The 26,350-nt window shown below is 61.5% G+C and overlaps 2 protein-coding genes across 2 annotated transcripts; both read left to right on the top strand.

Annotated features, from left to right (window-relative positions):
* Positions 1-7,895: 7,895 nt before the first annotated feature.
* On the top strand, positions 7,896-10,835 carry SCRT1 (scratch family transcriptional repressor 1). The gene is made up of 2 exons (XM_087825227.1): positions 7,896-8,010; positions 9,886-10,835. Exons 1-2 carry the CDS (start codon positions 7,896-7,898, stop codon positions 10,833-10,835), a joined length of 1,065 nt encoding a protein of 354 aa, XP_087681353.1.
* A 5,856-nt stretch (positions 10,836-16,691) lies between these two features.
* On the top strand, positions 16,692-25,081 carry DGAT1 (diacylglycerol O-acyltransferase 1). Its single transcript, XM_016216569.2, has 17 exons — positions 16,692-16,897; positions 21,117-21,204; positions 22,215-22,255; positions 22,363-22,448; positions 22,531-22,583; positions 22,795-22,900; positions 23,034-23,147; positions 23,241-23,321; positions 23,417-23,520; positions 23,604-23,642; positions 23,737-23,778; positions 23,854-23,898; positions 23,972-24,084; positions 24,196-24,261; positions 24,346-24,433; positions 24,525-24,587; positions 24,683-25,081. The coding sequence occupies exons 1-17, from the start codon at positions 16,692-16,694 to the stop codon at positions 24,836-24,838; spliced, it is 1,491 nt and encodes a 496-aa protein (XP_016072055.2). The 3' UTR covers positions 24,839-25,081.
* The last annotated feature ends 1,269 nt before the right edge of the window (positions 25,082-26,350 follow it).

The following is a 26,350-nucleotide window of genomic DNA, read 5'->3' as shown; positions in this document are numbered from 1 at the left end:
CCTGCGGCGCGCTCTGCCCCTCCTTCATCCCCAGGGCAGCATTCTCCTTTCCTCTCTAATCTCGCACCCCACCCACCACTTGCCCTCCTCTCAATAAAGATGCCTCTTGCTTCCAGGGGTCGTTTTCTCTACAGGGTCGGGAAGGCTCCCCCTCCAGGGTCTTCTCCTAGCGCACACTTCTCAGGGCCTCCAGGCTGCCCTGAGGGAGCCACCCCCGGAGTCTGGGTTGAAAGGTGGGGGTAGTGGTGCCAGCGAGGTTGAGGAGCAGCCAGGACTCCAGGAGGTAGGACCCATCCTCAGACAGGTGTGGGCCACACTGCCCCTCTTGGACAGCAGCACTGAACTGGTCCTACCTGGCCCCAAGTGCTGCCCCATGAGCAGAATCCAGGAGTCAGAATCTGATTGGTCCAATCTGGGTCAGGCGCCTGTTCCTGGTTCCATCAGCAGTGAGATGGGACACAGCTACAGGTCCAAGCCCTGTGCCTGGAGGTGTGTCCTGGACTGGACAGTCCCAAAGTTTCTGCTGCAGATCCCTAGGCCAGGGCTCACCACCAGCTGGGGGGAGACCCTGTGTCTGCTGGAACCCCAGTCCATGATCCATTGTCCAGTGGCTGTTCCTGCCTCCTGGGTGCTGGGAGCTGCTGTAGGAGCAGGGAAGGCAGTGGGCCATGGGGACCCTGGAGGAGTGGTGCCTGGCACTGTCCACCTGCTTCTCATGGTCAGCATTCTCCCTCATGGCCATGTTGGTGACCTGGGTCTTTGTGCATTGTGTTAGCTGAGTGTCCCTGGAACCAGCACCAGCTGCATAATTTGCAGGGCCTAGTGAAAAACAAAAATGCTGAGCCCATCGTTAAACAGTTAAGAATTTCCATGAGACTGCCCTGGCTGGTGTGGCTCGGTTGGGTGTGTCCAATGCATTGAAATGTTGCTGGTTCAATTCTGGTAGGGGATGTACAGGAGGCAACCTATTGATGTTTCTCTCTCTCCTGCTCCCTCTCTCTAAAAATCAATAAAAAAAAAATCAGGAGCCTTGAGGGTAGGCTGGATTTAGTGACATGCTACCAAAGAAAAGAGCAGCAATCTTAACCTTTTTCATCTCATGGCACATAAAGTAATTACTAAAATTCTGCAGCACACACAAAAATATATTGTTTGCTGACAAAAAAAATTTTGATTCATTCACACCAGACAGCTATTGTGTTGGCTGCTTTTTATTTGACAACCTAAGGGAAAGAGGTCCATGTCCTTGACTAAATAGGTGTGGTTTTAAAAACTCTTGCGCCACTCTGGTTGAAAATCGCTAGAATCAAGTATGGAAAAGAAAAAAAATAGTACTTTTTAGTAGAAACACCAGGCAGACACCACCTTAACCAAGTGACTGAGGTCAGCATCATGCGGACGGACCCTCTACTGGAAGGCAATGACCACTTCACCTCTGAGGTCTCAGATCCTCGCTAATCACCAGAACATAAGACGAACCCCAACTGAGGGGCATTCTACAAAACTGACCAGTACGCCTCAAAACAGTTAAGTTCATGAAAAAGAAGGAAGACTGAGAAACTGTCACAGAGCATAGGAGACTAAGGAGACATGCCCCCTAAGTGCATGTGGCATCTTAATACTAATGTCCTTCCATTGCCCCCTCCTGGCCTCTGTGCTATCTAGTTTTACATTTTACTCCTACATCTGTTACTTTTTATTTAATCAGTTGAGTATCTTTTAAATAACAAGAACAAAGTCTTTACAAGGTGTACCTGCTGTGTTACAGTTTCTGTACTTTTCTTACTTGTGGAGATGTAGATCTTCATCTGGGGTCATTTCTTCTGCCTATGGGACTTCCTTCAGGATTTCTTGTAGTGTAGGTCACCTGGTGATGAGCTATTTCAGCTTCTGTATGTCTAAAAAGTCCATATCACTTGCATTTTTGAAAGATACTTTCACTGGGTATAGGATTCTAGACAAACGGTGTTTTGCTTTCAACACTTTAAAGATGTTACCTCATCTCTCCCTCCTTTTTTAATAGTTTAATTTTTAGAGAGAGGGGAAGGGAGAGAGAGAAACATAGATGTGAGCACAACATTGCCTCCTGCATGCCCCCCACCAGGGACTGATCCCAAAACCCAAGCATGTGCCCTCAATCAGGATGACACCCAACCAACTGAGCCACACAGGCCAGGGCGCCCCTATCTTTTAACATTTTTTAATTGATTTTAATTTTTATTAAATTTATTGGGGTGACAATGGTTAGTGTAGGGTGACATAAAGGTTTCAGGCGTGGGTTTCTGTTACAAGATCTGTATATTGTTCTGTGTGCACACCACTCAAAGCCGTATCTTCTCCCATCACCATATATTAACACCCTGATTGACTTTAGAGAGAGGAGGGGAGAAAGAGATTGATTTTCTGCCCCACTTACCTAGGCATCATTGGTTGATTCTTGTATGTGCCTGACTGGGGATCAAACCTGAAACCTGGGTGCATCAGGATGACGCTCTAACCAACTGAGTACACGGCCAGGGCCTCCTTCTGACTGCTTTTAATATTTCCCGTTATCATTGGATTAGGATGTGCCCTGGTGTGGTTTTCTTCCTATAATGTGTGTTTGGGGGGTGTTGACCTTGTTTTTATCAATATTTTTTCCAGTCCCCCCCTCCCTTTCTATCGCATGTGTATCAGGCCACTTGAAACTGTGCCACAGCTCACTAAGGTTCTGTTCTCTTTTTTTGAATCTTCACCTGAGGACATGCTTTTTAAAAATTTATTTGAGCCCCGCCAGGCGTGGCTCAGCCGTTGAGCGTCAACCTAGGATCCAGGCAATTGGGGTTTGATTCCCGGTCAGGGCACATGCCCAGGCTGTGGGCTTGATCAATGACTCATCATTGATGTTTCTCTCTCTCCTTTTCCTTTCCTCTCCCTGAAATCAATAAAGACATTTAAAAAAAAAAAACCTTTTAAAAAAATTTATTTGAGAAAGAGAAAAAGGGAGGAGAGAGAAACATTGATGTGAGGGAAAAACATCAATCAGTTGCCTCCTACATGTGCCCTGACCCAGGATCGAATCTGAAACCTGGGTATGTGCCCTGACCAAGAATTGAATCCATAACCTTCTGGTGTACTGGACCAACTGAGCCACCCAGCCAGGGATAAAGGCTCTGTTCTTTCTTTCAGGATTTCCCCCTCTGGGTCTCACTTTGGGTCATTTCTATTGCAGGTCTTCACATTGACTAATCTGCAAAGTCTAATCTATCAATTCCATCCTGGTTGTTTGTTTTTAATCTCAAGCATCAAAGTTTTCATTTTTACAAATTCAACTTGGGTCTTTTAAATACTTTCCATGTCGCTACTTAACATGTTCAATCTTTCTATCTTTCCTCTAGCTCCCAGAACAGCTGGCATAGTCCTAACTGGTAATGTCCTTGTCTACAAATTCTATCATCTGTGCCAATCCTGGCTCAGTTTTTTTTGTTGTTATTTTATTATTATTAACTTATTTGAGAAAGAGAGAGAAGCATAGGCCTGTTGTTCTACCCATCCATGCATTCATTGGTTGCTTCCTGTATGTGCCCTGACTGGGGATACAACCTGAAACCTTGGTGAATCAGGATGATGCTCCAGTCAGCTGAGCCAGGGCCTGGCTCAATTCTGATTGTTGATTTTTCTCCTCATTTTCAGTGTTTTCCTGGCTCTATGGACACCTGGTAAGTTTTTCATTGGTGGCCAGATGTGAATTTTACATTGTGGGGCTCCAGATAGTGGTGTCTTCCTATGAATGACCCTGAGGCTGGCTCTTTGATGCAGTTTGATTGGAAACAGTATGATCCCTTAAGGCCTTCCTTTTAAGCTTTGTTAGGAGGTCTCAGAGTGTGATTTTTGTTTAGTGTTAGTTTTCCTCTCAGTGAAGAAAACCCTTCTAAATGCTCAACCTGACACCTGTTTCCCACCCTGTGTGAGCTCCAAGGCCATTCCTTCTCATCTTTTCAGGTGGTTCTTTCCCCAGACTCCAGAACTTTCCTCACACACCTACCCCTCTCTGGCCTAGGGCTTCCACCCACACACTCGACAATGGCCTCAGGACCTTTGCACAGGTTGTTTTCCCCGGTACTGTGAAGACTCAGCAGCCCTCCACTGCCTATCTTCACCCCAGGTGCTGCTTCTCCTGTTTTCATATCTAAGCTATCACCTACCTGGTTCACTCTTCTTTCTGGTTAGAATTTTGTCCTGGGCTTTACTGTGAGCTCTGGGAGCACAGAGGCCAGCATCTGTTGCCCTTACCTTGAACAAGCACTGCAGAGCACAGATTGGTGTTCAATACAAGTTTGTAAGGTGAAGGCAGAAATAGCTCCAGACACACCCACATCTCTAAGTTCTTGTTAACTGGACCCACACCAACCCCAGCTTGTCCCTGGCGAAGCCCAGAGGTGGACCCTGCTGTGGCCTGGAGGGCAGGGCCCCCAGCACTGAGAGGCTTAAAGGGTGCAGTGAATTTTGAATCCTGAGCTGCAGGTGAGTTGGGGCTGCACAGAACACAGATGGGAAACTGGGAGTTGAGCCAGAAGCAGCAGATCAGGGGCTGCCCATCCATTATGCACCCAGGACACCAACTGGCTTCCAGGAAGGCAAGACACCCCGTCACCCATTCTGTAGTAGAAGAGAAGGCTGGAGGGTGTTGCAGTGCCAAGGAGCCAGACCAAAGGAAGCTTCCAGCCAAGGTAGGACCCTGGGAGCCAGGGAGGGAGATATCCAGGGGCGGATCCTCTTGGCTGGGCTGGGCTGGAGCCCCACTAGGGCAGAAAGGTAGTTGGAAGGTGACCACAGGGCCCACGGTGGGCACATACAGGCTTACTGGCTCTGCTGGGGCAGGATGATGGGGACACAACACTTGGGCTATCTCCCTTCAAGCCTAGCCTTTCAGCAATGCGGGACTTGCCCAGGACTGGAGGTAGCACACCCAGAAGCAGAGGGAGGCAGAGGGACATATAACAAATATGCATCCCTCCCATCCCACATGGAGAAAGGTCTGGGCCCAGCGGCACATGTACCAGGACTAGGGAACACAGTCCCTGAAGCCCAGAGGCTCCATGAGGAGGCCAAGCACAGCTGGTGTGTCCAGGGCATTGGAGTATCCTGCAACCAGCTGGACCTGCTGGGGGGCATAGTGGATGGAGTAGCCTGCGGTCCCAGTCTCCTCTCCTGCAACAAAGCCCACCGCACCCCACCCCTCCCCACCCCTTCCCTTGGTCTCCTGCTCTCAGAGGGAGAGACTCAGGATGGCCTCCAGTGGAAGAGGGCTGAAACTTTCAAACAGCGTGCGAATCACCAACTGTCCCTTCCCAGCCTCTCCTAGCTGGACCCAGGACTGGGGCACAGGGACCCGGGCATGGGGGAGGGGGGTCAAGGCGAGGAGACCCAAGTAATTGAGCCCAGCGCGTGTGCGCTTCACACGCAGGCCTGGGCCCAGCGGCCCCGCCCCGGCGCCCCCGGGGTCGCGAGCTCCGCGGGAGGAGAGGGCGCCAGCGCTGCCTCTAGGGTCCCCTCGGCAGCACCGGGCAGTGGGGCGCGTGTCCGCGCTCTGACGCCTCCTCTTTTAAGAGGTTTGGGGGCCAAGGGGGTGGGGAAATTGATAGAAAGAGGCGGGGACATGGACTGCGGGCAGATACAGAAACCCGGGGAGAGTGAAGGGCGGTCGAGGAAAGAGGTGAAGGTGCAGGGACAAAGGACGGGGAGGGGGCGGTAGGGTGACTGGGGCTGACAGAGAGGGACAGGGCTGCAGTCGGAGAGCAGAGAAGGGGACAGATTGTTCCGGAGAAGGCAGGGAGCGCGGGTGAGGGAGGGACTGCGCCTGGCACGCCCCGCCGGCAGCTGGACGGTTCGCCCGTAATTAGGCTCCGGTCCAGATGGGCCCCCAGGCCCGCCATCAAAATGCTAATTGGCCCCGGGCCTCCGGCTGCGCCTCGGCCCGGCCCCGCCGGGAGGGAGCGGGGACCCGCGGCCCGCAGGGGAGGGTCCTGGTCCCGCCCCCGCTCGGACCTCGCGGGCTGCGGCTGGGCGACGAGGGGGTGACCGCGCCCCGCCCCGCCCCGCCCCTCGAGGGCGACAGCCCCACGGGCGACTGCCCCGCCGCGGCCGCGACCAGGGCGGAGGCGCGGGAGGGAGAAGGGCGGCGGGGCGCTGAGCTCGGCGCCCCGCCCCGCCCAAGGTCACCGCGCGCCCAGGCTTGCGCAGGCTTCTGGCTCGGCCGCGCGGGGCACTCGGCGGAGCCACCCGGCGCCCCTGCCCCCGCGGGGGGCGCACCGCCGGGGCGGGGCTCAATGGCGGCGCCGGGCCCTAGTAGGGGACAGAGGTCCCCGCGCCGGCCATTGTGCGGCTCAGACCCCCCCGCCCCCTGCCATTGGCCGCCGGGCCTGACGTCACGGGGCTGCGGGCTCCGATCGGGCGCTGCGGGAAGGGCTCTCCGGTGTCCGCCTGGTTGCGGGGCCGGGGGCGGGGACTGCAGCCGCGCGGAAGGGCGGAAAACCACCAATGAGGCCAAATGTCTGGAGCGGGGGCATGGCGCCCTCTTCCCTTCCACATCCCGTTCGCTGCGTCGCCGCCGCGCTCGACACCTGCCCCGGGGGAGAGGCGGGTGGAGGGCGGCCTCTCCCGCGGGCACCGGGCCGGCGCGGCGACCGAGTGGCGGGGGGCACGCGGCGCTCCCGCCGCCTCGCGTTGGCCTCCTCGCCTCGCGCTCCCCACCCGGCCCCGCAGGTCCTCGGCGCCGCGTCCGGGGGCCAGGCGGGCCGGACCCGCCTGCGGCCGGCCTGCGCTCCTCCCGAAGGGCCCCAAGTCGGGGGTCGTGGTCCCAGGCCGGTTCCCACCTCTCTCCCCGCCCTCGGCAGCGCCGCCGACCCCCGGGCTCTATTCCCGGAGCCGCCCGGAGCTTCCAAGGGCGTCCCTGGGGCGCGTCCCGGGAGACCCTGGGGGCCGGGCCGGCGCAGCCGTTCCCGCCGCCCTGCCGCCCCCCCGCCGCTCCCGGGCTTCAAAAGCCAGAGTCCGGGCGGGCGGCAGGAAGGGGCTGCCGGGCGCAGGAGGCCGGGCTCCCGAGCGGTCCGAGCGCCGAGCCCCGCCCCCGGCCCGCCCTCCCCCGCTTTCCCTCGGCCCGCCCTCCCTGCGTACCCCTCCCCCAGGACCCCCGCCCCCCGCCGCCGCCGCGGCTCGCTCGGGCTGCAGAACAATAAAGCGAGCCTACCGGAGACCCCGCCGAGCACCCCGCCCGCGGCCGACCCCCGCGGCCCGCCCCCGCCGCCCGGCCCGCCGAGCGCGCCCGTCGCTGGCCGAGGTGCTGGCCGGGCCGGCGCTGGCCGCGGTGCTGAAGCTGCCGCCGCTCCCGCGGCTGCCGTGCTCTCCGGGCCCGGCGCCGCCACCCCCGGGAGCATGGGGGGCCGCTGACTGAGGCTCGCCGCGGCGGCGGGGGAGGGGAAGGGGCCGCGGAGCCGGGCCAGCCCTGCACCCACTCGCAGCCTCCGGGCCGGGACGGAGCCGCTCCCCCTCCCCCAGCCTCCTCCCCCGCCTGTCCAGGGGCGGCACTGCGGGCTGGGGAGCCGGGACCAGAGGAGGGAAGGCAGGCAGGAAGGAAGGAGGGAAAGAAGGAAGGAAAAGAGAGAAGGGAAGGGACGAGAAGAAGAGAGAGAAGAGAAGAGAAGAGAGAAGAGGAGAGCAGAGCAGAGCGCAGGAGGGAAGCAGGAGGCGCAGGCAGGCGGCAGGAGGAGAGCGCAGCCCTCGCGCGGCAGCATCCGGAGGCCGGAGTGGGGACCCGGCTGCCGCCACCGCTCCTCGGATGGTGACGGGGCCTCGCTGCGGCTGCAGCACCCCCGCGCCCCGGCTCCGCAGGCCCACAGCGCCGGAGCCCCGCAGAAACCATGCCCAGGTCCTTCCTGGTCAAGAAGGTCAAACTTGACACGTTCTCCGCCGCAGACCTCGAGAGCTCCTACGGGCGTGCCCGCAGCGACCTGGGCGCGCGGCTGCAGGAGAAAGGTGAGCGCGGCGCCGAGGCTCGGCGGGATGGGGCCTGGGCGTGCTGGAGGGGCGGAGGGGACGGGGTCCCTGGGAAGTGGACCCTAGGGAAGCAGACCGCCAGGAGGCGGTGGCTGAGACCTGGCTGTGGAGCGAATGGAGATGGGGGCTGGGGAAAGGCGAACGCGGAGACAGGCCAGAACTGGCCCACGGCCAGGCAGGGAAAGTGTCAATGCAGGAGAGAGGGTGGGGAACCGGGGTCAGGAGCAGGAAGCGCCTGAAGGTGCACACTGACCCATGGACACCTGCTGACATGACGGAACCTAGGGGTGCATGCAGACCCACACCTCAAAGCCTGGGCCTGCTCAGTACCCGCTTCTCTTCTTTGGTGACACCCCCGGGACTGCTTGCCAGGCCAGCAGGGAAGTGCTGTGAGCTCCAGGGAGTAGGCATGGGGTCCAGTGGGGTTGCCCACCTGTCAGGGCGAAGGTACCAGCAGAGGCGCAGCGGCATCCTCCCTGAAGCCAGGGGCAGGAAGAAAGGCTGTGGGCAGGAGGGCTGTGGGCAGGGGAGGTCCAAAGCGCTGGAAGCACGGGCAGGCTCTTTGTGTGAGGGCGCCCAAGTTCAAGGACAACTGTCAGCATGCAGGCAAGGGAGCCGGGAGTGCCAGCAACATGGGATGACAGAACAGATGTGACCTGCAGGGACACGAGCCTGTGTGCACCCATGTGACTGCGTGTGGCCATGTGACTGCGCTTGTGTGTGACCCTGTGTGAGTGTGTGCCCGCTTGTGTGCCCCTGCATGGGGCCATGTGACTGAGGCTGCTGTGAGCCCATGTGACTGGTGACCCTTGCCGAGAGGATGTTGGGGGTGGCTGCGTGTGTGACCCTGCGCTAGTGGGCGGTGTGTTCTGGGGCCTGTGCACAGCTCACCTTGTGAGGGGGCTCCAGGGTGGACGGTGGCTGGGTATGCCCTGAGGAAGCCGGAGTCTGAGTCTTGTGGGGTGCGCACTTGTGACTGAGGTTGTGAGACCCATCTTGTGCCTTGAGAACAACTGCAGTTACCAGCATGAACGATGCTGCCTGCCTGCAGCTTGTCCCTGGGAAGGGGTCCCCTGGTGGACACCCTGGTACTCTCCTTGATTGCTTGGCCTGTCTCGGGAAGGCCCCCACAGGGGTTATGGCCTGGGGGAAGACGGCAATGTGGAAGAAGGTGGGACCCGGGGGTGACGGCAGGGAGTGCAGGGAGAAGCAGAGTTGAAGGAGGGAGATGGGGCTGGAGCCAGAAGGGGTCAAGTCCAATGAGCGGGAGGCCTGGGAGATGAGAGGTTGGTGCTCGTGAGGGCTCCAGGGCCTGCGAGGTCCATGTCTCCAGGGCTTGTTGGGGGACCCACAGGACCAGAGGGGCCAGCGTCAAGACTGGGTATGGGTTCTGGGGGCCCAGGGGAAGAGCCAGCGGGAATCCCCAGGGGCGGTAGTGACGGGGTCCCTGGGCGGGCAGCCCCGGCTTTGTGCGCTGCGGGTCTGCAGAGTGTTGCATAATCGGAGAAAACTGCTGAAGTGGGGAGAACCCGAGGGGGATGGGGAGAAGGGGAAAGAGGGCGAGGGAAGCGCCGCCCCTCCCCCCTGACCTTGAGGCTGCGGAAGGGGCAGCCGCACCCGGAGATGCGCCTCGTTCCTCCTCGGAGGGTGGGGCCCCGCCGCGGGGGCGGAGCCAGGCTCGGCCGGGTCTCACTCTTCTCTTCTCTCTCCCCCGCCCGCCGCCCCTCGGCCCTTCCCCTTTGTGCTCCGGCTGCCTCTGCTCGGACCCCGGCGTCTCCGCTGCCGTTTGTCTGTGTCTCGCACGATGCCCGGCTCCTTTCCGCTGTCTGCCTGTCTGTCCGCCGCGGTCCTCAGGATACCTCAGCGATTACTCGGGGCCCGCCTCCGTCTACGATGGCGACGCCGAGGCGGCCTTGCTCAAGGGGCCGTCCCCCGAGCCCATGTACGCCGCCGCGGTGCGGGGAGAGCTGGGCCCGGCGGCCGCGGGCTCGGCGCCACCACCCACCCCGCGCCCGGAGCTGGCCACGGCGGCGGGCGGCTACATCAACGGCGACGCGGCCGTCAGCGAGGGATACGCGGCTGATGCTTTCTTCATCACCGACGGGCGCTCGCGCCGAAAGGCCGCCAGTGCCAACGCCGGCGCCCCCTCCACCGCCTCCGCTTCGGCCCCCGACGGCGACAGCGGAGGCGGGGCCGTGGCCGGGTCGCGCGCTATGGGGTCCGGGTCCGGGCCCGGGATCCGGGGCGGCACGCGCGCCGGGGCTGGCACCGAGGCGCGCGCCGGGCCCGTGGCCGGCAGCTCAGGGGGCCGGCACGCCTGCGGCGAGTGCGGCAAAACATATGCCACGTCGTCGAACCTGAGCCGCCACAAGCAGACGCACCGCAGCCTGGACAGTCAGCTGGCACGGCGCTGCCCGACGTGCGGCAAGGTGTACGTGTCCATGCCGGCCATGGCCATGCACCTGCTCACGCACGATCTGCGCCACAAGTGTGGCGTGTGCGGCAAGGCCTTCTCCAGGCCCTGGCTGCTGCAGGGCCATATGCGCTCCCACACCGGCGAAAAGCCCTTCGGCTGCGCGCACTGCGGCAAGGCCTTCGCCGACCGCTCCAACCTGCGCGCGCACATGCAGACGCACTCAGCCTTCAAGCACTTCCAGTGCAAGCGCTGCAAGAAGAGCTTCGCGCTCAAGTCCTATCTTAACAAGCACTACGAGTCGGCCTGCTTCAAGGGCAGCGCCGGTGGCAGTGGCCCCGCAGCCCAGGCGCCGGCCGCGCCGCCGCAGCTCAGCCCTGTGCAGGCTTAGGGCGGCGGCGCCTCCGTCAGCCAGGTTGGCTCTCAGCAATACGGTCCCCCAGGGAAGTCTCCGCGGGCGCTCGGGTGGAGGGGCGGGAGGGCGGGCCCCTCCTCACAGCAATAGGGGGAGGGGGCCCGGCCCCGCTCCGCTCGCCGGGGGCCTTGCCCGCCCCTTCAAGCAATAGGGTCCCGAGGGGAGACCCACCCCGAGCTCCCTCCCTTCCCCTCCAGGGTGCCCCAGGCTTTTTCCCAGCAATAGGGTCGAGGAGACCCAGAACCGAACCTCATCACCGAGTTAGGTTTCTGAAGACGGGGCCAGGTGAGGTAGGGAGTGCCCTCCCTCCTCTGCGCTCTGGATCGCGTCGCAGAGACTCAGGTCTTCCCTGCCCTTCCTGAGCCTTCCAGGGCCAGGCCTGCGGCCTAGACGTCCAGGGCGCCGGTCCCTCCCCAGAGCTGGCCGGGAAGCAGCAGGAGCTTAGCCAGCAGAGGCGTCCCTACTCCTCAGTCTTCGCTGAACCCCGAGTGTTAGACGCGTTGGGGACTAGGGAGGGAGGTGGACAGCGGCACCTCTTCCCTCGGGTCCCTCCCCGGGCCTCAGTCCGAGCCGCTCACTCACCCTCGCCTCGCGTCCTCTGCCAAATCCCATTCTTCCAGCCCAGCTCCCGGGCTCTGTCCTCCATAACGAAGACAACGAGCATATCGAATCGCATGGACTGATCCGACCTCCTCAGACCCCCCCCCGCTCCCGTCCCGCTCCGGGGCTCGCTCGCTCGGACCCCGGCTCTCCGTGCGGGAGGCTTCCTGGGGCCAGGCAGGCAGGCCTGAGCACGGCCCTCTACACACCTCTCTGTATTCGCTTTGCGGGTAAATCCCCCTGGGGGGGTTGCGGATGCGTCGGGTTTCTTTCTTTCTGTATTTGTACGTTTTATTTATGAACGGATTGCACTCGGGTCAGGGAAGGGGCGCTGAGGCCCGATCCTTCCCACCGCGACCCGGGCTTGGGAGGTCCAGGATCACTTTCCCCGCCCCTTAACCCCGCCCCCGCCTGGCCCGCCTCCTGGGGTCTCAGGCCCCGCCTCTCAGGGGCTGGCCCCGCCTCCTGGGGTCTCAGGCCCCGCCTCTCAGGGGCTGGCCCCGCCTCCTGGGTCTCAGGCCCCGCCTCTCAGAGGCTGGCCCCGCCTCCTGCGCTCTCAGGCCCCGCCTCTCAGGGGCTGGCCCCCGCCTCCTGGGGGGTCTCAGGCCCCGCCTCTCAGAGGCTGGCCCCTTCCCCGAGCCGCAGGCACGGTCCGCACTCTATTGCCAACTTTCCCGTCTATGCCAAAGCCTCGGCGGCGACTCGGCCCTAAGGGCCCGCCCCATTGGCCGCCGCCTTTGTGACGTCACTGCATGCAGCCCCAACCCTCCTCCGGTCCCTTCCCGGGGCTGCCCGCTCCCTCCTCCTCTTAGTTAGTCCGATGCCGACTATAGAGCAATAACGTGCACTGCATGCGAAGCTGCCGCCGCCTCTAGAGTTACAGAGAATCAGGTATCCCCCGCCTCCTCTCCCACAGGCCCCTAGATCAGGGACGCTGCGCGGGGCCGGACGCGCAGACTTTCTTCCCCTCCTACTCTCTACTTGCCCCGATCCCCCCACGGCAGAGCCCGGCGGTGTCATGGTTTCAGGGGCGGGGGTGCCCCCAAGACCCCTTCTTCACCTGTTCATCACCCATTGACCGTTCATTGGGTACCGACTCTGTGCCAGGCCCACTGCTGAGTCTGCCAGGGCCGCGGCGACCTGAGCGAGTTGCGCGGTGACAGGGGCCCAACGCTCTTGGGTGAGCCAGGGACGGCGGCAGATGCGGAGAGAGGCGGGATCGCTAGACCCAAACCCGCTCCCACTCTCACCTGGGTCCAGTGCTGCGCGCAGTTGGTCTCTGCCTTTGACTTGGGCCTGGCGTTCTCGGTTCCGTGGCAAACAGGGCCCTAAGGTCCGGCGCCGCCAAGGTGGCCCACACCGGCACTAGCACTTCCGTATCCCGGCTCTACCGGCTCTGCCCTATTGGGCCAGGACCCCAGACCAAACGGAAAGGTGCAGGCTGGAGCGTATGACTTGGTCAGCCCAATCCCGGTGGACACCAAGCCCCGCTGCTGCCCAGCTGCATCCGCAGGGGCGACCCGAGGGCCCAGTAGAGCAGGGCCCACATCCCAAACCCCCTACATCCCAGCTGCGCACCCACACAGCTCCCAAGTCTGGGCCTGCCCGCCTGTGTCGGGCACACCCGCATGCACACGCACACACAGGCACCTCCCTACTCCCCCTCCCCACGCCTGTCTGCCTACCTAAGGAGAAGGTCGGAGGGCAGTGGGCCGGCCAGGGCCTCCCACTTCTCGCCACACCCCACCGCCGTGGAAAGCCATGGGCCCCCTCCTGCCCCCATAACTAAGCAGCACAATAACCGACTTAGCGAATTCAGGTAGAAGGAACGTTTAGGTAGACCTATTTTGTACCGAGTCAACGAATAGGGCCGGAGATGCGGGGGTCCTCGGGTGGGGGCCGCGGCCGCCGGCCTGCCCCGCCTCCACCCCGCCTGCGCCCCGCCGCCTTGTACATACTCCCACCCGGAACAGGCCGGGATTTTTACTCGGGCCGCGCCCCTCTTCCGCCCCCATTTGGGGCCAGGCCGGCCGGACAGACGGACGGACGGACAGACCTCCTTCCTAAGCACAATAGCACCAGCTCCCCGGAGCACCGCACCTCCACGAGGAGAATAAATGCCACTCTTGATAGACTTGGAGTGTTGGGTGATGTATCCAGGGCTGGGCCGGAACTGCAGGGGCTCTGGAGACGTCCTGGGGAGCAGGGGTGGGGTGGGGTGGGGTGGACAGGCACAGGCCCAGCACTGAGTGGCAGCCTGCTCACACAGCCCTGGTGGCACATTGCTGCCTTTCCATAGGGTACGCCAGTGTCCTCTTCTGCAAGAGTTGTCTTCTTCCCGACAGGGCTCCAAGCCCCAGGAGCACCCCTCCCCCCAAGACAGCATTTGTCATTTCTCCTGTGGGAGGTAAATCTACTCTACCCCGGGAACTGGAGGAGCTAGGGACCCCAGCCTGAAGTCAGGCCCAACTCAGCGCGGTTCTAGAACGGGCAGAGCAGGTACAGCAGGGCCTGCAGTCCTATGGCCTGAGGTGCCCCTACTCTCCCTGCAGGGGTTCCTGCTGCCCTGGCAGGCCTAACAGCCACCAGCAAGCACTCTTGATACCAGTGGAGAAAATTGGGATTGGAGAGAGTGTGAGGTTTGATCCCTTGCTGCAGCCTGCTGCCCACATCCTGACCCTCAGACTCAGGGGATAGGTGCCTCCCCCCACCTCGCATCTGGGGAGGAGGTATCCAGGGTCAGAGAGGCTTCTACAGCCACCCACAGACCCGGGGCTCTGGAGAAGATCTGTCAAGTTGAGGAAATGAGGGGTGGGGCTGTGCTGTGCGGGTCAGCCCGGGACAGGGTTGACACTGAGATAGCTAGGCATGAGCTGAGAGGCCCAAAGTCTTCGGAGACATATGGTCAAACGAGGTCAGCCGAGGGTCAGCACAGCGGTTCCCACACTGGCAGAGGACAGGCCTAACCGGACTCTATTCGGTGGACAGCAGGGGAGCCTAACCCCTGCAGCGGGTGCTAACCAGTTGGCCTGATGCTCCGGGTGGGGCTTACATGGGCCCCGCCTTCCCCCCCAGCCGGGTCCCCGCAGGTGCCGAGGTTCTTCCTTATTGGTGCGCTCACAGTCGGTGCCTCCCCTTTGGCTCGCGGCCCTGCCTTCATCGCCCTCAACCCCAGTGCGGGAACCTTGGCTACCCCCTGGCCCCATGCCCGGTCCGTTCTGGTCACCTCACTCCGGTCTCCACTTGTCAGCCGGCCCCTTGGACCAGGGACGTGGACGCAGTTACACGCCTCCAACACGATCCACCCTCACTTTTCTTCGGCTGCTCTGCTCTGAGCCTACTGGTAGCGTGAACCGTCAATCTTCTCCTCTGCCAATCGGCGTCCCAGACGGGGCCATCCCTCTAGTTTTTGGTTCTGCATTGGAGACCAGCAAGGCCAGAAGGCGCGTGGGGACACGTGGGCGCCAGTGCGAGTCTTCCCTGTTGGCGGCCTGGGAGATGGAGCGGGGATGGAGTGGCAGAGCTCTTCTCAGAATGACTAATGGGTTCTGCTGCTATAGGTGTGTTTTTTTGGTAAACCAGAGCTGAGCCCCCAGTAAGTCCACGAATCCCGAGATCCAGGATGTTCACATTTCATGCCCCGTGCAAGATATGGGTTAAGCTAAGGTGGGACGCGGAATTGCCAGCCCGCGGGCCGCATTTTGCGGTTGTCACGGTGGATTACTTTCGTTTAACCACAGAGGCGACTGCATAGGCTGTCCAATGACCCCTACTCTTCGGCCTCCCAAGAGGACCTACCCTTTGTCCTCTCTCCCTTGGGATCAGTACTCTGTCTGGCCTGGGTGGTTCAGTGAACAGATAAACATTTTGGGAGACTGGATGGGAGACAGGGCTGGGCCTGACCCACCGAAGCTGCGCCACGTGGGCACGCGGGGGCTAATCTCCCAGTCAGGGCGGCCCCTTCAAGCAGCCTACTGGAAGATACCTGCCAGGTAGCCCCAGACTGCCAATAGGGATGCCAGGGTAGCATCAGCCCCAGAAGGCCCGGTGGCAGCAAGAATGTGTCACCAGGGGGACTGGGCGCTGTCGTAGAGGTGGTGGTGCAGGGGAGAGCTAGGCCCATAGGAGAGGCCACTGACCCCAGGCTGAGCCTGTTTATAAGGTGGGACGCGGAATTGCCAGCCCGCGGGCCGCATTTTGCGGTTGTCACGGTGGATTACTTTCGTTTAACCACAGGGGCGACTGCATAGGCTGTCCAATGACAGAAGCCTCTGGGTCCCTGCGATCCGGCACTCCGGGCTCCCCACGCCCTGGCTAAACTGGCCCGGGTTGGAAACGGGGGGGGGGGGGGGGGAGGGAGAGGCCCCGCAGGTCTGCGGACGAGGGCCGAAGGGAGGTCGGTTGGAGGGGGCGTGCCGGGGCGTGGCTACTCCGCTTGCCAACACCGTCTCCCTACCCGCGTCGGGTCCCGGGCATCGGCGGGCAGGGCGGGCGACCCGGGGACACGGGACCTGGGGCCTTTCTCGGCTCTATTCTCTGGCCGGGCGCTTGTCTGACAATATGAGTCGAGGAGAAGTGGTGCCTGCGGTGGTCCTCACAGCCGTGCTCCGCAAGGTGCGCTCTCGGGAACCAAAGAGTTGGATGGTGGGCGAGGCGCGCTCCCGCGGACAGGGCTCCGACCGGCCGCCGGACGGTAACGCAGAAGGCGTTTCGTAACTAACCTCCATCCCCACACTGCGCGCCTGTGGTTACGGAGTGGGCCACGAGGCAGGCAAGCGGCCAGGGAGGCGCGCAGCTGCCAGCAAGCCGGCGTGTCCGCGGAGACGCCGAGGCCGTGGGGAGCAAGGGCTGCCGCCCGCCGCACGCACCCGCCGCCCTCGGGCTCGCGCGCGGCGACTACCGCGCCCAGAGCGCCCGGCGTCGGAGACCACGACTCCCAGGGTGCCCCGCGTCTGGCGACCACGACTCCCAGGGTGCCCCGCGCGCCCGCGGACTACAAATGGGCGCGCGCCGCGGCCGCCCGGCAGTGAGCGGCTCTCGGCGACGCGGCGGCGGACCGCGGCAGACCTGGCGGCCGCGCGCTGATTGGCGGCGCGGGCCGGCACGCGGGCTACGGCGGCCGGCAGGGGGCGGTGGCGGCCGTTGGCCTTGGGTCCGGAGGCGGGGCCGCGGGCTCCGGCGCTGAGAGCCCGGCGGGCCACGACTGGGCCTCGGCAAGGTGCGGGCTGAGCCATGGGGGACCGCGGCGGCGCGGGCGGCTCCCGGCGCCGGAGGACGGGGTCGCGAACCGCGAGCCAGGGCGGCGGCCCCGCGGCGGCGGAAGAAGAGGTGCGGGACGTGGGCGCCGGAGGGGATGCGCCGGCCCCGGCCGCGGCCCCGGCCCCTGAGAAGGGCAAGGACGGAGACGCCGACGTGGGCAGCGGCCACTGGGATCTGAGGTTAGCGGAGCTACTGACTCATAATCTCTGGCCATCGACCGAGACCCTTGCGACCCTCCCCTGCCCTCGGGCGTGGCCGCAGCAGCGCGGGCTCCTAGTCCGAGAGCCTGGTCCCAGGACTTCGCGTAGACTGGCGTGCCCCTTGGGCTCCCATTGGGAAACTGAGGCCTCGGGGTGGAGGGTCGCCTGCCGAGGTCACTCGGGGGGCGCAGAAGGGAGCCGGCAGCAGCCCCAGCTCCCAGACCCTCCTCCGTCTGCACATCCTCGGGTGGGTCCTGATGCTCTCCCAGGGTGAGTCAGGAGCCTCGCGGCTTAGGCGGGCTGGTTCCAGCCATGCACAAGTTTCCTCTGTCTGGAGGGAGATGATTTGGATCCGGCGATTTGGGATGAAGGGGGTCCCTCCTGAGGGCTGTGAGGGGTGCCTTAGGGGTAGAGGAGGGCGGGCCAGCTGGGGAGGGGACCAGCAGGAGACTGGGGCTGCCTGAGGACAGGAGCAGTAAGAGGCTTTTCTGTCCATGCAGAGGAGAGACAGGGGTCCCTTCCTTTCCTGGCTCTTTCATCCCTCACCCAGTGCTTGGCTGGCCCGGGGCCCTAGCGCTTGCTGTAGGGACAGAGTTGGGTCCTGGTTGGAGTACAGGAGAGGGGTTTGAAGTGGGCCCACCCACAGGTGAAATTCTGACAGGAGGCGTCAGAGGAAGCCGCGAGGCTGATGGGGAGGACCTGGCTTGTCTGAACACTGGCTTCATCTTCCAAGATGGCGCCAAGAGGTCCTTTTGCCACCCTCCAGCCTTCATCTTGGCTTAGGGGGCCTTGGGGGCTCTGGCTTTGGGAGCAGCATCAGGACTAGAAGTTACCAAGGAGGAAGTGGACAGTCGGTTGGTTGGCAAGGATTTGCTCTCTTAGTAAACAAGAACTGAGGCTTTCTTCATGGGGTGCCCTGGGGATAGGGGTGGGCAAGGGCAGCTGGGGTTTGGGCACTGTCCCCGCCCTTAGAGTGCTCACAGTCCACCTGAGAGATAAGATAATCCCAGTGCTGAGCAGTGTGAGCAAAGGTCAGACACGAAGTTCACGAAGGCTTTGTCCCAGAGAAGGGTGGCTCTACTGAGCGGGGTGCTTGCTTCCTGTGGGGTACTGTTGAGGGAGGCTGCAAAGAATGGGGGTTCTGGAGTATCCTCTGTTAACTCCCTGAGTTATCTTCTCCAGGGGGCAGGGGCATGGCTAGCCCTAGAGGAGGTGGGAATCAGGCCCTTTTGTGTGAGATGGGGTGCAGGGAGGGGGAGTACTGGCTCTAGGCCAAGCTGCCACTCTGGAATGGGTAGTCACTTTGCTGCTCTGCACAGGCCAGGTGGCCAGAAGCCTGTCCTGTGCTTTTGCTAGCTGGGTGGAGTGAGTGGGGTCCCTGTCTGCCCACCCTAGAGGTCTGGACCTCTGGGAAGAGGAGCAGTAGGTGGCAGGGATGGGCCTGCCCAGGGCTGGAGGGAACCTGGTGCTTGCAGTCCCCTCCTGGTTTCCAGGACATGTAGACTACGTGTGCTTGTTCCTCAAACCAGGATGCCACAAGGTTCAGCGTCCCCTGGGGTTGGGGCTTTGGTCTGAGGGGTGGCTGAGCCTGCCTTGTCTGGCTGCCCTCCTGGGACTTGGCCTCTGGGACACCACCTCCTCTGACCTGCCTGTCCCCCCTGCTTTGTGGCCTTTTCTCTCTCCCTTCCTTCTTACCCCTCCCTATACTTCCTGCTCACCTTGGCCTGGGCAGGAGGCAGGTCAGGCTCTGGGTATGAGCTCATTTCTTCCAGCCCAGGGGCAGGGTGTGGCTGTGGGGCAGGAAGGAGAGGGCACCCCTTTCTGCTATGCCTGTAGCTCACTCCTTCCCACAGCTCTCCCTCAGTTCATGGCTCTCCCAGGGTGTTTGTCCCTGGGGTGTCCTCTGTTTCTCCCCTTCCAGCAGGGTCTGAGAATATGGGTAGCTCACTCAGCCACCTTGCACTCCAGGGCTTGGCCCAGAGGCTGGGTGGAAGAAGTGCTGAGGAGGTGGCCGCTGAGAGGTGAGCTGGCACTCTGCTCCCTCTTTGCTCTGCTTGGCCCAGGAGCTGGATCCTGTAGTCCCAGGCATGGTTCATAATTGGGGGCTGTGCCTCTGGGCGAGCTTCTAACCTTGTCGAGCCTCAATTTTTCTGTGTGTCCAGCTCCAGTGCTGATGTGATGGCTGAGTGAGGTGACACGTGTGTGATGATTTAGAATGGCTCTGCTGGCTGGGTGGACCAGGGGAGTGGGTGTAGGACCCCCACAGGGCACAGAGGTGTGGGTAGCCCCAGCAGTAGGGGAGAGGGTGACAAAGACAGTTCTGGCATGATGGCCAGATCCTTCCTCCTATGCCAGTGTGCCTATCTGCTCTCTGGTTCACTGCTGCTTACTGCATTGGCGAGGCTGGACCTTTGTGGGCCTTGGTGGTTGGTGGGCTTCCTTCCCTGAATTGGCAGGTCTCTGACCTGTGGAGGAAGGGTGCTGCCTGGGGTTGAGGATGATAAGGAGGCCTGTGGAAGACACTGAAGGATGGGCATGGGCCAGTTGGGAAAGGTCTAAAAGGTTCTATAACATTATTTTGTGTCAGAGTGGAAAAAGACACCCTTTCTCCACCCTCATTTTCATCTTAGAGATTGCCGCAAATAAAGCCAGCACCGTCTTGGTGGCCCAAAGGGGGCAGGGGTCACAGTGTTGTGAAACAGCCCTGTGGGTGTGCCCTGCCAGCACCAGCACCGCAGGAGGAGGCTTTGGGTGTGTTCCAGTGAAAGCCAATGGGCTTGAACTTGGGGGAGGGCACCTGGGACAGGCTCAGAGACCATACTCTCTGGGGAGTTGGGCCTCGGACCCCTACCCACCTTTGTGGAAAGGCAGGTGCAGAGATTCATGGAGAAGAGAGCCTTAGGTGGAGATCACAGCCTTACTGTGAGGCCCAGGAGGGACCTGGAAGGTGGGTGCAAGTTGACCAGGCCTGCGACTTTGAGGCAGGTGGGCTGGGCAAAGTTGCAGATTTTGGTCTGGGAGGCAGAGGTAACTTGTCTGCACTGTCCTGGCTGAAGAATACTGAGCAGCATCTTGGCTTCTTGGTTCCTCACCTCTCATCTTGAGTGCTGACCCCAACTGTAGTCAGGCTTGCCACTGAGGCAGGGCTAGCCCTGAGAAGAGCTGTGGTGCCCACTTCCCTGATCTGGGTACCTCTCAAGACAGGGATGTATGTCTGCAGGAGGGAAGCGGAGGCTCTGGCCTCACCTCTTACAAAACTGGAGGCCTTGCTCAATGTTTTGTGGGGCTTCCTGCTGGCATGCTGCTGGGGTGAGGTTGGGCACAGCCTGTGAACAAGCTGTAGCCCCTCCTCCACCTCTGCATTACCCTGAGGATCAGGCAGGTCTGCTGATGTATCCCAACACCCTAGCTCTTGGTGGGAGCAATCCTGCATGCTTCTGTGGGAGACCCCCTGCCATTAGGTGGGCTCCTTTCAGCTCCCCAGCCCAGTAGGAACTCAGTACTTACCAATGGTTGAACTGGGACAGGCTGTCACTTCTCAAAACAATTGGGAAGCCACAAGTGCATGAGGGCTGGCCAGGCACTGCTCCCTGGAAGGTCACATAAGGGGTGCTCAGCTGGCCCTTGGCCTGGGTCCCTTTGCCTATTCAGAGGTGTGTAGGCCAAGTGTGAGGAGGAGGTAGTTTGAGGTGAGGACCCTTCAGCTCGCTGGGTGGTGATATGGGCTGACTGAGCAAGGTAGATTTGCCTCATGCCCCCACCTCTGTCCAGCATTGCTGGGTGGGCCCACAGATCCCTGGGGTGGACTCTTCCTGTGGACCCATCACCACTCCAGAGCCAGTGTGGGTGGTAGCAGCTAGAGGCCTCTGTGGAGTGAGGCTGGGCTCCTGGCCTAGGGTGCTCCAGCCCACGTTGCCCTGGGCTGGGCAGGGCGGGCCCTGAGGTGGTCCTGAGAGCAGGACCCTGCCTGGCTCCTCTCAGACTATAAATGGGGAGTAGGGTGTGTGAGTAGAAGAGAGGGTTGGAGTAGGGAGTATGGACCATAGCTCCTGTGTTGGGATGGATAAGTTGCCCAGAGTGAGGGGCTGGATTTGGCTGAGCTCTCAGGTATCTGCCAGGGCCCTAACCTGTCCCGGTCCTGGAGGTGTGTGCAGCTTTTGGCCCTGCCCAAGGTTCTCAGTGTCTCCCACCCTGTCAGGTGCCACCGTCTGCAGGATTCTTTGTTCAGCTCGGACAGTGGCTTCAGCAACTACCGTGGCATCCTGAATTGGTGTGTGGTGATGCTGGTGAGTAGGGTGGTGGCTGGGGAGTCAATTGAGGGTGGCTTCTATTTGAGCACAATTTGTATGGCTGGGGTTTGTGTGGGAGGCCTTTGTGCTGTGAGCTGTGGTTGAGGGGTACTGGAGAACAGAGAGGAGAGGATAGGATGGGTGGCTGGCCCTGGGATGGTAAGCTGTGGGGTTGTGGACAGGGTGTTCTATGGGAACGGGGCTTCGCTAGCAGCATGCATGAGTGGTTTTGGGGTCTAAGAATTATTCCCTTTGCTCCTGAATGGTCCTTGTGGGTATGGAGCCCATGGCTGGTCTGGCCTGGGGCCAGCAGGGGTGAGATGGTGGCGTCGGGGCTCAGTGCAGCAACCCAGCCACTGCTCTGCAGGCCTCCAGCCCCTCTCCCTCAGCCTGGGTCATAGGTACCCCCCAGGAAGATGCCTCCACCTTACCCTGTGACCTGGCTTGAGGCCCCTGCCTCTGGGACTCAGTTCCTGCTGGCACTTTGTGGGGGTGGGACTAGCAGTCCTGGCCCAGAAGCAGCTGGAGTTCAGGGCTCAAAGGGGCAGTTATGCAGGGCGGGGCAGGGGACAAGGGCCTCTCTGGGCGTAGCCCCTACCACTCAGGGCTGATGTGGCCCTAGGCCTTCGACCCTCACCCCGACACGACACACCTGCCTCCGTGTCAAAGGCAAGGCTCCTGTGGCTGCCTGTGTGGAAGAGGCTCCAGGCACACCCATACCCTCCCTGCCTCTACTCCCAGGAGAGCTGTGGGGGGCAGACTGCCTGGTGGGTGAGAGGTTGGCTGGGAGTATGATGTCCCCTTGTCCTCTGGAGGCCATTCCTGGCCTGGGCTGAGTTTGTAAAGAGGCTTGGCAGCTGGGAAGCACTGTCTGTTCTGCAGCCCCTGGGCCTGCCTGGCCCTTGGCACAGCCTCACAGCCTTTGCCCCGCTTCTGGAGCCTCTGTCATCCCCACCCCGCAGATGTGCACTGTGCTCAGAGCTTCTATGCCCTCCCCTTTCTTGCAGATCTTGAGCAATGCACGGTTGTTTTTGGAGAATCTCATCAAGTGAGTGTCTTCCCTAGGGCCCTGGCCCCACCCTCGAGGCCCAGCTACTCTCACAGCCAACTCAGGCCCCCTTTACCTGCTCAGGCCCTCATCTCCCCAACCCCCAGGTACGGCATTCTGGTGGACCCCATCCAGGTGGTGTCTCTGTTCCTAAAGGACCCCTACAGCTGGCCTGCCCTGTGCCTGGTTATTGGTGAGCTCAGTAGGGAGGAGGGCCTTGGGTGGGAAGAGGACTCATCCTGACCTGAACGTGCCCTATGCTCTTCTGTTCTCAGTGGCCAATGTCTTTGCTGTGGCTGCCTTCCAAGTGGAGAAGCGCTTGGCGGTGGTAAGCAGTGCCCTCATGCCTCTTTCCTGGTCAGAGGTCCACTCTTCACCAGGCCTGGGCTTAGGGCAGGGTGCCACCTTCCCCACTATGCTTTAGACTGTGTGTGGCTTTCCTGGGAGGAGCTACATCCTAGGCCTGGCAGCTTTTGCCTAGGGAGACCCGTTGTCCAGGGAGTGGGGGCCCTGGCTGAGTATGCTCCTCTCCACCCCAGGGTGCCTTGACGGAGCAGGCAGGACTGCTGCTGCACATGGTCAACCTGGCCACCATTCTCTGCTTCCCAGCATCTGTGGCCTTCCTCCTGGAGTCCATCACTCCAGGTGCCCCCCCCATCCCAGCCTGTCTTGTGGGGGGCCTCAGGAGAGACCCAGGCCAGCTCAGGGGTTGCCCTGTGGCCGTAGCTCTCCTGTGGGTGGTGTGGGAGGCCATGGCCTGAGCCTGCCTCTCCTGCAGTGGGCGCCGTGCTGGCCCTGTTTGTGTACACCGTCCTGTTCCTCAAGCTGTTCTCCTACTGGCACGTCAACCTGTGGTGCCGAGAGCGCAGGGCTAGTGCCAAGGCTAAGGCCGGTGAGGGGATGTCTGCCGTGGTGTGGGGGTGGGACCTGGGCAGCAGCAGGGCCTCACTTTACCCATTCCTCTCCTCCCCTCGCCACCTCCCAGCTTCTACAAGTAAGAAGGCCAACGGTGGGGCGGCCCAACTCACGGGCACCGTGAGGTACCCAGACAACCTGACCTACCGTGGTGAGGAGCCTGCAGCGCAGGCCTGAGGGTGGTGGTCGGACAGTGGTGGGGTCAGCAGGCTAGGCCCTGGTGCCAGCTCTGCCCTCCCATTCCAGATTTGTACTACTTCCTCTTTGCTCCTACACTGTGTTATGAACTCAACTTTCCCCGCTCCCCTCGCATCCGAAAGCGCTTCCTGCTGCGGCGGCTACTTGAGATGGTGAGGCTGGGGGGCTCTGAGGGGCTCCAGGGCTCACCAGATGCTGGGGGGCTCAGCTTGCTGCTCTCTGCTTTCTCCCTCAGCTGTTCTTCATCCAGCTCCAGGTGGGGCTTATCCAGCAGGTATGAAGAGCAGGATGGGGTGGGGTGAGGTTGGCATAGGTGTCCTGCCTGGATGCTCAGTGGGCAGGAGCTGAAGCTGTGCCCTCCTTTGCAGTGGATGGTCCCCACTATCCAGAACTCCATGAAGCCCTTCAAGGTGAGTGTTCAGGCTCCCCTGAGGCTTGGAGGGGGTGGGGTGGAATAGGGAGCCAGCTGAGCCTTGTCCCCACAGGACATGGACTACTCACGCATCATCGAGCGTCTCCTGAAGTTGGCGGTGAGCAGGCTGGGTGGTGGGTGGGGTGTGAGGGTAGGTGGCTGTGGAGTCTGACTCCCCCCCCCCCCCCCAGGTCCCCAACCACCTCATCTGGCTCATCTTCTTCTACTGGCTCTTCCACTCCTGCCTGAATGCAGTAGCCGAGCTCCTGCAGTTTGGAGACCGAGAGTTCTACCGGGACTGGTGGTGGGTGACCTGCTTGGGGCTGGGGCTGGGGCTGGGGCTGGGGCTGGGGCTGGGGCTGGGGCTGGGGCGGGTCATGGTGCCATCTGATCACCTACTGTCTCTTAACCCCAGGAACTCTGAGTCTGTCACCTACTTCTGGCAGAACTGGAATATCCCAGTGCACAAGTGGTGTCTCAGGTAGGTGTGTTAAGTGTGGTGGGTGGTGGGCAGCCCTTGAGTGGACCTGGGCGCCCACCCACGGCCTTCTCCCCCCCCCCCCAGACACTTCTACAAGCCGATGCTCCGGCGTGGCTACAGCAAGTTGGTTGCCAGGACTGGGGTGTTCCTGGCCTCAGCCTTCTTCCATGAGGTCAGTGCTTTTGGGCGTCTTGCCTCAGGCCTGAAGCTGGGGTGGCTGTGGCCAAGGAGCTAGGTGACACCCCTTTCTCCCACCCACCCAGTACCTGGTGAGCATCCCTCTGCGCATGTTCCGTCTCTGGGCCTTTACCGGCATGATGGCTCAGGTGAGCACCCTGTGGCCTCACCCTTTTATGTGTACCTGGGGCAGACAGCCCTGTGGTCATCATGGGCAGCTGATTGTGTACCCCCTTGCCCCCAGATCCCGCTGGCCTGGATAGTGAGCCGTTTCTTCCGTGGCAACTATGGCAACGCAGCTGTGTGGCTGACGCTCATCATCGGGCAGCCAGTGGCTGTGCTCATGTATGTCCACGACTACTACGTGCTTCATCATGAGGCCCTGTCGGCAGGGGCCTGAGCTACTTAGCCCACACTCCTCACTGCCACCTCACCTGCCTCACTGCCCATGGCGAGTTCACCCCTGCCTGTGTGCTGGGGAGGGGGCTGGCTGCCCATTGCCTCCTCCTGGCCCTTGGGAGGCCTCTCCGCCCCTATGGGGCTCCTTCTGCCCTTCAGGAATGGGAGACCCAGCACAGGCCAGTTCCCCAAGAATCTGTGCTGATCTTGTCCGAGGGTGTCAATAAAGGACTGTCCAGAGTGACCTTGGCCTACTGAGGGTGCTGGGCTGGTGGGAGGTGATAGCCCCCATACACATGGTCCAACAGTGCTATGGGAAGCAGCTGCTCTAGGGGCTCAGAAAAGGGCCCTCTTAGGCTTTGCTGTGGTGCTCTTGGGATGGGAAACAGTCCCACAGGCCTCCCTGGAGCCCATGCCCTGGGAGAACAGTGCCCTTGGGTGGGGGTGTGAGGGGCTGTGTTGGGAGTCAGGCAGACCCTACCAGATATCATGGGTAGCAACTCTCATTGCCTAAAAAGGCTCAGCTAAGGTCAGACTTCTTGTCTGGCCACCTCCCATTAATCCTACATGGGGGTGTGTGGCTCAGAAATAGGTGCCTAGTCTTCCTAGAAGCAGACCTTGGCTTGGGCAGGGGTTGGAGGCTAGGGCAGGTTAGAGGGTCAAGTATCAACACCAATCCTTGCCTGGGGTCTCCCTCTCATTAGTGGATACATCCAGAGAGAGGCAGGGGCATGGGTGCCTCTGGAGCAACTGTCTATACTGACCTGAGTGGGAGACCCTGGGGCTGGGTAGTTCCCATGGTGCAGCCCTCAGGATGCTGTTCCCAGACTCTGCCACCTGCCAGGCCTGATGGGGGTGGGGTGGGAGGCAGCCCTGGGCCTGTTCCCACCTTATTGTTGTGGGTCTGCTTTCAGGATTGAAAAGCCTGGGGCTATGCCAGGCCAGGTATGCCCTGATTTGCAGCTATGGCCCCCACAGGGGCTGTGTCTGAGATGCCTGGGTGGTGGTGTCAGCTGTGCCACCCCTGCCCCAACCAGAATCTGCCCAACTCTTTAAGTCCTCACCTCCCTTGAGCCATGGAGGTGTTGGAGGGAAAGGGTCTACTTGGGGGGTGCCCCTTGGAGCCCAGAATGAGGTAGTATCTCCTGGCCCCTGCCCAAGGAGGATGGTGAGCACTGAGGGAAACTCCTGGGGGTGCTAGGTGTCAGGCAGACTGTGTCTCCCCCACTCCTTGGCTGGCAGAGCTTGGGAGACAGACCCAGAAGGCAGGGCTGCAATCCCTTTCTCTTTGGCCAGAACCGCTCCCGTCCCAAACCTGGCCTAGCACCTTGTGAATGCTCTGCTGGGAAGACAAGCTGTGTCTCACATGGGCTCCTACTGGGGAGGTGTGGGGAAGAGGGATCCTGCAGCCCCACTGACCCCTCCCTGGTCCTTTAATAATTATGAGTGCACATGTGTGGAGTCAGGTGGGCACAGGTGCACCCTGGGCCCCTCCTCACTGTACCCTGGGAGG

This window comes from Miniopterus natalensis, chromosome 16 (genome assembly GCF_054644295.1).
Source record: "Miniopterus natalensis isolate mMinNat1 chromosome 16, mMinNat1.hap1, whole genome shotgun sequence".
Lineage (NCBI taxonomy): Eukaryota > Metazoa > Chordata > Mammalia > Chiroptera > Miniopteridae > Miniopterus > Miniopterus natalensis.
The sequence above is the reverse complement of the archived record's forward strand: the minus strand, read 5'-3'. Positions and strand labels throughout refer to the sequence as shown.

Coding starts and splice junctions, on each gene's coding strand:
- SCRT1 (XM_087825227.1), top strand. CDS start 7,896: ATGCCCAGGTCCTTCCTGGTCAAGAAGGTCAAACTTGACACGTTCTCC. Junction 8,011..9,885: donor CGCGCGGCTGCAGGAGAAAG/GTGAGCGCGGCG, acceptor CGCGGTCCTCAG/GATACCTCAGCGATTACTCG.
- DGAT1 (XM_016216569.2), top strand. CDS start 16,692: ATGGGGGACCGCGGCGGCGCGGGCGGCTCCCGGCGCCGGAGGACGGGG. Junction 21,205..22,214: donor ATTGGTGTGTGGTGATGCTG/GTGAGTAGGGTG, acceptor CCTTTCTTGCAG/ATCTTGAGCAATGCACGGTT. Junction 23,779..23,853: donor ACTCCATGAAGCCCTTCAAG/GTGAGTGTTCAG, acceptor TTGTCCCCACAG/GACATGGACTACTCACGCAT.